At 51.2% G+C, this 12,378-nt stretch overlaps 2 protein-coding genes and 1 non-coding gene across 3 annotated transcripts; all 3 read left to right on the forward strand.

Moving 5' to 3' along the window:
* The first annotated feature begins 4,426 nt into the window (after positions 1 to 4,426).
* On the forward strand, positions 4,427 to 6,895 carry BO66DRAFT_206453 (stress-regulated transcription factor RPN4). The gene is made up of 2 exons (XM_025642564.1): positions 4,427 to 5,501; positions 5,568 to 6,895. The coding sequence occupies exons 1-2, from the start codon at positions 4,598 to 4,600 to the stop codon at positions 6,803 to 6,805; spliced, it is 2,142 nt and encodes a 713-aa protein (XP_025499421.1). The 5' UTR covers positions 4,427 to 4,597; the 3' UTR covers positions 6,806 to 6,895.
* Positions 6,896 to 8,976: 2,081 nt separating this feature from the next.
* BO66DRAFT_206483 (uncharacterized protein) lies at positions 8,977 to 9,737 on the forward strand. The gene has a single exon (XM_025642565.1). It carries the CDS (start codon positions 9,086 to 9,088, stop codon positions 9,506 to 9,508), a length of 423 nt encoding a protein of 140 aa, XP_025499422.1. The 5' UTR covers positions 8,977 to 9,085; the 3' UTR covers positions 9,509 to 9,737.
* Positions 9,738 to 10,841: 1,104 nt separating this feature from the next.
* On the forward strand, positions 10,842 to 10,948 carry BO66DRAFT_t291. Its single transcript has one exon. It is a non-coding gene; the product is annotated as a tRNA-Met (tRNA).
* The last annotated feature ends 1,430 nt before the right edge of the window (positions 10,949 to 12,378 follow it).

Consider the following 12,378-nt stretch of genomic DNA (forward strand, 5'->3'; position numbering starts at 1 on the left):
AGCTGCACGGACCCCGATTCAGCCATCGTGGCCCAATTTTAGCAGGATTCTAGAAAGACACCAGAAAAACTCTAAGCGCGCGCCGGAGGGGCCGACTGCCCACTAGTCCTGTTTTGGGATGGAGGATGGAAAAAAAACCGCCTGTATGAGCCGAAGCCCTTCCTCGGATTCGGAGGCTTGGTAGGGTAGGGTTGCGTGTACGGGTAGTACGGCGTACGGTGGTCCGTTAGGCCCAAAACTTACACCTCAGGCTGCCGCAACCCCGGGCCAGGTAATGCATTATTCATCATGGGTCATTGGAATCCACTTTTAGGGACAATCCGTTTGAGAAAGGCAGCGAATCCTTTTTCCTTACCGCGGAGATCGGCACCATCCCTCCCCCCCTACCCTACCGAGGCCCCACGGATAAGCTGCCATTTCATCGGTGGCTGTGGCTGTGTCTGGCCGCATGACCAATCATATCTGTCGTTCTACACCCATTGCTGCAGGGATGCGAGGAATTGGGGGAGGGATGATGGAAGGAAAAAATCTCTGCTTCTCTGCATTAGTGTAGTGTTCGTTCGCCCTACTGGGTGCGCGCACTAATGTCGAAACAGGACAAAGGAACATGTGGCAGGCAGGGGGGGAGTGTGAAAGGGAAGAGTTTGCCAACCCGATGAGTATAAGGTGCTGACTCTTATGATAATTCCGCACCAATGAGAATTTTTCTTTAACATAGTCCCTCCAGGGGCATACATGCTCTCCTTGATGAAATTTCCGGTTTGTACTGTTACTGTTTTGTAGTTCTGAGTTTTTTATTCTCTTCCATGCAGTTTGAGTTTTCTTGTCGCTGTCGCAAAACAAATGCGCACGCGCATGGGAACTTATCCGGTGCTCTGGGATTTTTGACTTTTGCTTTGCCTTTTCGGCTCATCTGTCCGGCAACGTGGGCTCATTCTGATTTATACTTTTTTGATATCAGCTTTTAGACTCTCGTGCAAAGTCCCGAACTCGGGGGAGGGGAGGGGAGGAAAGGGCTCAGCTGGGTTATGTGGCTTGCGGCCGCTAAGTTGGACCATCTACCGGACCTACACTAACTACTGTAGCTACACTACTTACTCACGGGCTCTCTTTTCCCCAGAGAGAAAGAGAGAGCAAGACCCGGTGGTATGTACCGCCCACCACTGGTACCCGTTCTCCAGACCCGCCGGGTCCCATCACCCTTTCCCCCATCGCCCAGACCAGCACTGTGCACTATCCAGCCAGGGCTAGATACCTTAGTACTTAGTAGAATACTCGTAGTATCCAATACGATCGGGATTCTTCCCCTTCCTGGAAAGCCTGCCTGCAGGCTTTTACGAGGGGATTACGCGGCGGTACTGGGGGGTATGTAATGCGCAATAGAGGGCTGAGCCCCCAGGCAGACGGGTTTCCCTGCTCGATGAATGGCTTTCTTATGAGGATATACCGGTGCTCGCATTGGGACGGCGTGTGTTTGCCACCGCAGTTCAGCTGTCTCGGTACGGAGCAAGCAGCACGCGGTGGGTCGAATGGCTGGCTCCGTGCCCCGGGGGGATGGGAGATCTTGACAAGCAGGAAGCTAGCTCTCTGACAGCCAGCAACAGCAGCAGCAGCATTGGACGTGCTTCGAGCATGAGTGGGGCCCGGACGGCTTTGACTCTTAAATCGTAGCGGCTTGCAGCAGTGCACGAATCACAAAGCAAGGCTTGTGTCTTATGTCCTACAGTGTGGAGTGATGTCTTGTCTCTCGCATGGAGGTCTATGGGGCTGCCACGAGCTGGAGCAGCCAAAATAGGTTGAATAGTGAGATGCAGACCACCAAAAACACGAGACGTGTCCACTTCCCTGTTTTGCCTTTTTTGCTTATCGATTGATCCCAAAAGGCATGTGAATGTTGCGGATTGAGAAAGCCATTGAAGTTGTTTTTGAGTCAGGAACAGCTAACCCATGCGCCACATCATGTCATGTCACCTCACACCTTGACGCACATGACGAGCTCCAGTAACATCATATCTCCAGACTATATCTCGTTGTAAAGAATTGTATTTATAATCGTACGACGTCCCTGGTAGTGATACATGATTCTGTTTGCGATGAATCCCATTCATGACTCATATGTAGAATGTAGAACTTGGAAAGGGACTGAGGGTGACCCATTGGGACTGTGGCTTATCTCCGAAGGGCCGATATAGGAGATCTGATTCATTGTGACCACCTCAGTAAGACTAGCATCTCGATAGAACCACGGTAAGCAGTTACAGGTGATACTATCAGACAATGGACGAAAAGACAAAAGAAAAAAAAACCCACCCCCAAGAAGTTATCAGCTGACCTGATCACGCATAGGACAGATGAAGTTCTAGTTGCATAGCCCGACTTGCATTGCACCGGCCGAGAAAGTGCAGGTTCGGCTCAGAGATGCCGCAAGAATCAGGCAACTAGCGCAGGCAGGGCGAGAAGACCCGAGGCCGGGGTAACATTCTGGTCTTGGTGGTATTGTGCAACATCAAATCAGTTAGTAAGCCATTATTGACCGGCTGCGGCCTGTATTTCGTCCGAGTCTCCGCCGACCTGCAGAACTCAAAACTACTCAAACCGAAAGACCGAACAGGGTGGAATACTCATCAGCCATTATAAATGATGCATTAGCAGCAGAAAGAGAATGCAGTAGCGCTCACTGGAAAAAGCGCCCTGATGACCAAGATCGTATCCCCGGTCAAATCCGTCTCCGTGGAGTTACGAGTTTACTCCGGTTGACTCTTGAAAGAACTAGAGACCACCTATTAGTGATATTACTAATAATGAAGAAATTGACTAATACCGGGAATACACACTAGCCACAAGCATTTGTGGCGCAGCTAAGGTGTGGCTCTTTTGGAATCCCCATTGCGAGTCAATACCTACCTGATCATAGTGGAGATCGACTTTCCTTGGGCATCTACTGGCTGCAACCAGCTAAGCAAGGCGCTGATGATAGGACATGGATCTTCACCCATTGACATGCGCTGTAATCTTCATCTGTCGAACATGTCATCTGTAAGGGTCCGCTCAAAGAGATACACGAGATCGGATCGACCACGGCATTTTCGGTGGGTTGGTTGTTGTCTCTGAGGAATGCGTGTGGCTTAGCCATGACAACTTGAGCGTTGATTGGTTGCCCTAGCGTGCTCCTCGGTTGCTATTATCAGGCGCAAGCAGAGAGAAAAAAAAATTGAAACAGACACATTGTTGTTCCCTACGCTAGCCGAAGAGGAGGGTGGAAAAATCCTCCATGATTGTCTTTGTCTTTTTTTTTTTTTTTTTTTTTTCACTTCCAGGCTGAGAGTCATCGCACTAGCAGCCTGACTCAATGTTAATCATTCACTAGAGCGTGGATTCTGGTATGATCTGGACTCTACCCTTCCCCGAAGAGGATCCGGTCACCCGGTCTAGCTCCTGAGTCGGGTTGAGTCGAATCGCTGCGTAGGTTAGTTAGATGGTCTTAGACTGTCAGTCAATTGTGGCTTGAATGCAACTACTCAGTAACTAAGGTACTAAGGTACTAAGGTACTAAGGTACTAAGTTAGTAGTGTCAAAAAACGCGCGAGTCGTTGAGAAAAATGGGAAAAGTTTGGGTCGACTGGGGGTGGGAACTGCCTAAGGCCGGACTGGCCAGCGAGTCCCCCGGACAGCCCATGCAGATCGAGTCCGACTAGGTGGAAAAAGTGGATGCATTCGTTTCGGCCGCATGACGGTAATTAAACGTAAATTACCGTACATTAATACCAGACCCAATCCTGAGGATCGGCGGGCGGCCGGGATAAGCGTGCGAAGGATGACTGTCGGCGATTGCCGTATGTAGTCTCTACCTTAGTCTCCTCTCCTTCCTGCAGGGCTAAAACGTCATTCTCATACATAAGGAATGAACCCTCCACCACCACCCACCCCCCTCCTCCTCTAAGCTATGAGTATTATTCACCCACCCATCATCTTATACACCGATCAGATATTTATTATCCCCTCAAGTCGCCTCCCATATCTTCTCTGAGTTCCAACTTTGATCTATTACTCTCTCAATCAATCATCTCAGCATCTCATACTTCCCTCAATACTTATCTGCTATTCATACATAGTAAGTTTACCCGCATACTTACGTCGACTATTCTCTCTCCCCCTATCCTCCTACCTCTCTTCCTCTCATACTTCCTTGACCGGATCTTTGCATCATTGGATTAGGTCCATCTAACCGTCCATTCTGTGAACCTTAGGACTCTGATCTCAACCACGGTTCCCCACTCAACTGAGCCTCCCGATCGGTTTCTCTCAGCCTGAATCGGTCTCCCTCTGCCCGACGTTTCCAGACGCTTCGACCTGTTTAACATCTACTTTGACTCTGGACCATCCGCTCAAACTTCCAACTCTCTTGTTGACTCATTCTTCTGGTTGCAATTGCTCAGCAAGTCTTTTTAACACCTACGATCTTGGCCCCTTCGAGACTTTTGGGGGCCCTTGTGCCAACTTATCTTCATTAAACTCTCGACCTCTCCGGGTGGCAAACCCACCGTCTCCAGTCGGCGTCATCTCTACTCTGACGTCCAACCACGACACAAGCAACATTATGTTCATGCACCCTGCCGTACGTAAGGGTTTTATCACTGAACCAACTTCTGTCCCGTTCTACAACCACCAAGACCCCGTTTGCATACAAGACGACCAGTTCCTGCCTGAATATTCACAAGAGGCCGTGTATCATCAGCCACGACTTCAGACTCCTTTCCAGTATCACCCGGACTTGCAGTTCGTCTCTCCGCCGTCTTCCGCCCCTTCCTCTCCCACCTCCTCTCCCGCCTCGATCGCCTCTCACTACCCAACCACGGCGGTGGCCGCGGATTGCTCTTCTGCTGTCTTCGACAGCAACTCCTTCGAGGCTCCTTCGATGACCCCTTCCTCCTCATATAACCCCTCGATCAGCTACCAGCACTCAGCTTCACCACAATCTCAGCCCTACTTCTTCCAACCATACTACGACGATAACACCCAAATGTTGGCGCAACACTCCGCTCCGAACAACCACGGCTGGGATGGCAACTTGCAATTGTTGAACCCTGCTCGTATGCAGAACAACCTGTCGCGCATGCCCCAGTTTAACAACGACTCCCAAATGAAAGTTGCCTCCAGTCCGTCCTCTAGTCGATCAGCCCCAGCAGGCAGCTCTTACCAGAGGTCGAATGGCCAGTCGAAGCCACTTCCAACCCCATCCCAGACACCTGTGCAGAACTCGATTCTTGCAGGGTCGTTTCAGGATGGCAACACAGCTGACGCAGAGTTCGCTATGAGGCGGGCTGTTATGGAGCAGCAGAAGCAGCAGCAGCAGCAGCCGCCGCACCAGCAACAGCAGCAATATCAGCCTCGCCATCAGCACCAGTCCAGTGACTACTCGGTGTCGACTGTGAGCCAGAACTCACCAGTTACCCCCCAAACAGGCTTCGAAGAACTCGATGAGTCCTCGAAGACCACCAATGGTGAGAACCGGTTTCCTGGCGTGGACAAGTGGATGGATGATTACTTACATCTCGATTCACTTTCAGACTACACGCACCATAATCCAAACAACCTGACCATTGGCATCCCTAAGTTCAACCGTACCATCTCTGATATCTACCAGGATGAGCTGTACAACCCAACTTTGATGCCCACGCCACAGGTTCCTAAGCAGTCCACTAATCAGCAAAACATGCTTGCTCCGACATACCGCAACGTGATTGCTGATAGACTGCAAGCCGCTAACCAAGGTCACCTCTCTGCACGGTCACAGTCGCCTATGGGGAGCATGCAGCGGGATCGCTCTCCGTTCCGGCAGAACTCCCCCATGGCTGCAGAGTATAACAGCGCTGGCTTGCAACACCCGCAGATGGCGACCAGCGTGCCTGGGTCACAGAGTGGCGTGAGCATCGCCCCCTCATCTCAGAATGAGCCCAAGACGATGTCTCCCAAGGATGCGCTGCTGGATTACAATGAAGGCGACGACTCCGATTTGCATGCCCCTGGAATGCCGCTGTTCCCCCCCTCATCTCAGCCCGATTTCAATTTGGGCGATGCGCTGGGTGGATTGCGCCGTGAAAGCTCTTCTTCCTACCAACCTACCCAGAACTTCACTTCTATGGAGGCTTTCCCCGCACAATATGCCACTCATATGGCTGGACAGCAATATCCTTTCGGTCAGCAACACCAGAGTTCCCGCCAGGCACAATCCCAACAAAACAGCCTCCTGCACCAGACTCCTGAATTCCCAGCCTCGTTGCCCCGCTTTGAGTCCACTGGAAGCGAGATTCTTCCCACGACCGAAATGACATCTCCTCAGGGTCAGCCAAGAGTGGCCCTCCAGCCTGTCAAGGCGGAGATCCCTCGACCTGAGAACACCTCGTCTGACAGTGGGACTTACACCTGCACCTATCACGGTTGCACCCTACGGTTTGAAACGCCTGCCAAGCTCCAGAAGCACAAGCGGGAGGCGCATCGCCAGACCACTCCTGGTGGACATCTGATCGGGCGTGACAACTCGGCCCGGAACTCTCAGGCTGGCCCTCACAAGTGCGAACGCATCAACCCGTCCACAGGCAAGCCGTGCAACTCAATTTTCTCTCGCCCCTACGATTTGACCCGCCACGAGGACACGATCCACAATGCTCGCAAGCAGAAGGTTCGGTGTCATCTGTGCACGGAGGAGAAGACCTTCTCCCGCAACGATGCGCTCACCCGGCATATGCGCGTGGTGCATCCCGAGATTGATTGGCCCGGCAAGCAACGTCGCAGAGGCAGAGAGTGAAGCTCTAGTGGATCTGCTCTCTACAGCGCTAGTGGATATGATCCATTCCCCACGATCGTGCCAAACAGCGAACAGCGAATCCCCTGGCTCTGGGAGGGGGGGAAGCTGTTCCACCGTCCCGAATCGTGGGCGACGGGGCTTGAGTCAAAATGACGCGCGAAAGCCGCCGACGTCATAAACTAGACCCGAACTGGTAACGACTCGCTAACGGGTCCGGATCGACGGAACAGATTTCCGCTTTGGGCGACAGTCCTCGAGGCCTTGCAGCCTGAAGCATTGGCCATGACATCATCGGCTCCTGAATTGGACCGATACACTGCGATGCTGAACTCATCCAATTGTTCTTTCCTATCTATCGCTTTCAACCGTTTGATGACGTACATGCTTCCCTTTTCTGTGTTCATGAGCCAGCCTTTTGATTTTTTGTGCATCTTTAGATTTCTGTTTATTGTCATTGGGTCATAGGGGAAATGGTTGCATCAAAAGAAGCAATTTGTTCATATGGGATGATGACACTGTGATTATACTCGTCACGCTTGCGCAGCTGGATCTGTTCAAATTTTGTTCTTGTTTTATACATGCGTGGGATTCGAATCCTTCGGGCATGCTGTACTATACTCGACTGTGTACGATTGTTACGTTTATGATGTGTCGCACGTCTTTTTGTTACTGATTGCGAGGTTCTTGCATTGGGATGGCATGGTGTGGGTTATTTGGGCTTGGGATGCAAAAATGTCCATATACACGAATGGCTTGTACAATAGCTTTGTTTGATTGCTTGGTGGATAATGTACAAATATCATCACCATGATTGAGATTCCACGACTATCGTTCGCTTGTTGTGTAGAGAGTGGATTATACTCGTAGTATGAGTCGATGAATGATAGCCACCCCATGACTCGTCAATCCACTTGATCTAGGATAGATGACCCATCCATGCCTCATTCTACCAGGCCAGGTCGAACTGTACTCGTACCTTGGAGCACCCGGAGTCGGAGTCACTACCTAATCATTCCTGCCGGTGTCATGGGCAGGAGGGAAAGCTATGAAACCCGAGTGCTCCATGCACTCACGCCCCTCCGTCACTACAGCGACTGACTACTGAGTACCTAGTACCTAACCCCCCCCCCCCCCCCCCGGCCGGGACCTGCATTTGGGTAGGGTTACACAATCGCAACAAAGAACAACACACAAAAAAAACAAAAGATCAAAAATAAAATTTCGGCAGAATTTCGGCGATGCAGCAGGTACGTAGGCAGGATACATGCTAATGTTCTGGTAGAAGTGTCTGGTGGTCTGTGATGTATGAGTTACCTACCCCAGTAAGTACTGTACTTGCTTTACTTGTACCCCGGTGACACCTGTGTGTATGTGTACGTTCACATAGTACCTCCCCAGCGATACAGCGTAGAGTAAGGTATAGTAAGGTAAGGTAAGTATGCCATCATTCCGTTTACTGCATACAGCACCTATCGTTTTGGAGGTTGGAGTTGGGGCTATCGATACATGGAATTCGAGGGGTCGTAGCAAGCAAGCAGGGCAGGGCAGAATTGCTTCGAATTCCAAGGTATTCTACGGTACGGGTTGAACGGTAAAAGCAAGATTGAGAATCCAATACCTCAGATAGGTTATAGATCTAGAGTTGGGGGATTGACTGGGGGGGGGGAGACATGAGTGAGGACGTATGGGGGCCAGCGGGCAGATGATTCTGAATCTACATCATACCTACATAACACCACATTTTCAGGGTCATGCTGTGTGGTGGTTCTTGCTCTTTCTTGATTTTTGGACGAGACGTCCGTGTGGTTCTTGCTTGGACGAGTTAGAGGGGGTTTGGAGGGGTCTTGGCTTTGATAATTATGATGAAGATGGATGATATGTGATGTTCGGGCTTGGGTTTTGGCGATGGCGATGGGAATGGGGATGGGGATGGGGGTGTTTGTTGGTTGTAGGTTTTGGTGGTGTTTTGGGGGCTGCAGTACAGTCCAGGTGGGTGGGATTGGAATTGCTGCTTTTGCTCAGTTGGCTTCTGGTGTGCCGTTACGGAGTTCCTTACACTTAAATGTCATTGCGCTTGCGCTTACACTGCAGTGGTTTATGGGCTGTGGACTGCGGACTGAGACTGTGGACTGTGGACTGTGGACTGTAGACTGTGGATGTAGGTAAATTATGGGTTGAGTACCTACCGAGGTAGGCCATTCCTCAACACTTACTCGTACCATAGGTTATAACGCAATCTGGCATGTACTTTGTGTACACTCATCCAATAGTGCTGGCGCTATGTACGGTGCAGTGGGCTTTAACTCGTCTAGGTTAATAGTGAAGTGGGTTTTTCCGTCGTCCCGACTTCCTGGACAAAAGACGTTGGAGGAGAAAGCTCGAGCTGGAGTCTTACGAGATAGGCGTTCCTCCTGTGGAGAATGTTCGTTCGATGGTGGGTGGATGGTATGTACTGTATGTACTTTTTGTCTGACGTGCCGTCACAATGGAGCAATCATTGCGTCCTCGCCTCTCTTTTCCACCACCCTTGTTGTATACCCCCCTCCCATTGACGAATGGGATGAGATCCATTGTGTAAGTAAGGAGGGGACCATTGCGATGTACAATCCACAGGCGGGGTTACTCGGCGGTCTTTTTTTTTTTTACGGTGATCCTACAGACACGAGTCAGTGCGGTGGGTTCTGTTGCTCATTGAGTAAGTAAGGGTAGTGAGTAGTCGAGTATTCTCGACATCGGACGGGACGGGACGGGGGGGGTGGGAGGTGGAGGATAGTCAAGGGTAGGGAGGGAGGTAAGGGTAGCTGTGGATGCAAGTCAAGTCATTTCGAACTAATATGTACATCATCATGGGGTGGAGAAGTGGACAAACGAACAAACCATCTCCCCTCCCTCAAGAAGCTTTGGTCAGGGTGGATTTGGTGGAGTGGGGATGCATGGGTGGGTGGGTTGTTGCATGGTCGATTGCCGCGTTTACTTACTCGTTCGGGGTCGGGATCATCGCGGATGATGGAGATATGGCCTTATTTCCCCGTGTCTGACGCTATTATTGCATTTTGGGAGCTTTGGAGGGGGGAGGGGGGAGGGGGGGGGCGCGTGTTTTGTTTGGGATAGGCGGTTCTAGGAGCCAAGATGGGTGGTAGTAGAGAGAGAAGTAGTTTCAATGGTGCCTGGACTGCTGAGTATCTTGGGCTGGGAATTTGGCCGCACTACTGGGAGGTCATGCATTATACGGATATATGGTTGTAGGTCGGTGAGGTGCAAAGTACAGTACGTACTCAACTCAAATGAACAGACAAGACAAGGTTCGATTTTGTAACTGTCTCGCCATGAGGTGCTCTGAAACCCGCTCTCTCCACGTTGGGGGAGTCAGTGATTGGAGGAACCAGGAACTGTATTTCCGAGGCCGTTTCTCTGGAGAACGTGCACTTCATCATACCTAATCATATGGTACAATACATACTTACGCCTGGGAGGTCGTGAGGCCTATGGTCGTCCGAATTGAGTCATCCCAGGTTTGGTATCAACTTCAATCCCATAGAGCAATTGGTAGAACACCACAAAGCCCAGCGCCCAAGTACTGTCCAGCAATGCCATAACTCTGGCCTGCATGCATGCATACATATATCCTCCTCACCACCGACCCGGATACCCGACCACCACCATGACATATACAACCAGAAGAAACACCACCCACCAGGGAGCAAAGCCTTACGCCATGCAATATGAACCTCCCACAAGCCACAAATCGCATGATGATATACGGATCATGTTGATCTCGTCCGTCCGTCAACCGATTACACGTACAGTAATGGCCTTACCAGGTATGAATGAGGAGTGTAAGGGCCCCCCCGTTTTCTGTGTGATCGGGTCTACCCATCCGGGACCATACATAATTCGAATTCATCATTATTCGGACTGCAATGTCGATCATGACACCATGGCGCATTGTTGGCTGACCCGCCCGTGATGGATGCGGTCGGTATGTCATGAGGGATGCGGTTTTGAAGCTTAACTTTGATGGTTATTCCAACAAGTCGTCTCGATGGTGTAGTTGGTTATCACGTGGGTCTCATACATCAGTATGACTCGGAAGATCACTTCTGGGCGATCCCAAGGCCGGGAGTTCGAACCTCCCTCGGGACATTTCGTTTTTGGGCTTTTTTTCTTCGCTTTATTTGATCTTTTTGCCCCGTCACACAGATGATTAATATCCTCGTGTTGGTTTTTGAGTTCGACTTCCAGGGTCTTGGTGGAACGCGCAAATTGCATCGTAGAAGCATCTACAAACCTCTGCAGTCTGCATACCAGACTGTATAATGCAGGGCTAATTCAGATCCGAGCACCCCCCCCCGGCCTTCAACAAGGCATAAACCACTACGATGTCAATACAAAAGCATGACAGGCAGGCGCTGATCGGCCACTGCAACCCTTGTCCTCTCCGTTGTAGACTTACAAAACACAAGCACAGAGGACAGTGGGCTGTCTACCCGAAATTAGGTCTCTGGCCCACGCAGGAAGCATCAACAACAGATGCTGAATGCCGACCTGGCCACTTTGTATACCGAGGCTACTCTGTTGTCCATCACCCCGGTGCGTCTCGGTCATATGCCGCAGCACCTATTGGGGGCAGACGACTGTATCCTCTCTCGGCGGCTCATAGGGCGCCTCGAGGTATGCCTGTTCAGGCTCGGAGCTCTATAATGACATTAGTAGCTGAACCGATGGGCTCTCGCCAGCATCGTCCGCCATTTTCACGATCAACATGGAGGCAGTCCCGTGGGAGTAAGGCCGGCGCATCTGTAGACAAGTTCTCCCCTACCTGGTGTGCTTGCTCGCGTCAAATGACCTGTAGCAACAAGTCTTCATCCAAAGTTTCATGATTTTTGCATTTCCCACCCAGTCAGTCGGTGTCTGGTCATGGGTGATCATATGGTGCCATGGTTCAGTCGGTGTAGCCTACAGCGAGCACCGTAAGCACCCGCATGCGCAGCAGCTACGTACACTCGCCGTCGCGCGAGTCGAATAGCCCTCACGAACTTTACCCTTGATTGTGATCCAGGCAGGAGTATGTCACCCAGCCCAGCGCTGAGTGTCGTCGGCAGATGTACCTCGATGTTTCTGGTCCATATACTCCCGTAGCATGGCGCTGCATCGTCTCGTTTCGGAATGAGCACTGTCGGCATTCTGTGCAGACAGGGCGACTTGCCGGAGCGATACGCCGCTCCCAACGGGTGTGGGTCATTTAGTGACTAACCGATAGGCCGAACTGTCTTTGCGTAACTGCTTGTGGCTTTGCTCATGATGCTCAGCAGGTGGACTGTGCACTGGGCATTGTGAACTTTCAACCGGCATCTGGTCGACGGGTTCCAAATTCCTCGGCCCGATTTGTCTTCTGCTTTGTGGATGCCCCTTGTTCCAGGCTTGATCGCGTCCGTCGAATGTCTGTCCTGTAGCGGAGCTTTTCCACTGGGATTTGTCGAGATAGTGGCAGGAGGGGCTGGATACGCTGGTCTATGATCTCTCCTCGTTGCCGTCGCGGAAAATCTTCGTGTGTTCAGAATATCGAGGGCAAG

This window comes from Aspergillus aculeatinus, assembly GCF_003184765.1.
Source record: "Aspergillus aculeatinus CBS 121060 unplaced genomic scaffold BO66scaffold_61, whole genome shotgun sequence".
Taxonomy (NCBI): Eukaryota; Fungi; Ascomycota; class Eurotiomycetes; order Eurotiales; family Aspergillaceae; genus Aspergillus; species Aspergillus aculeatinus.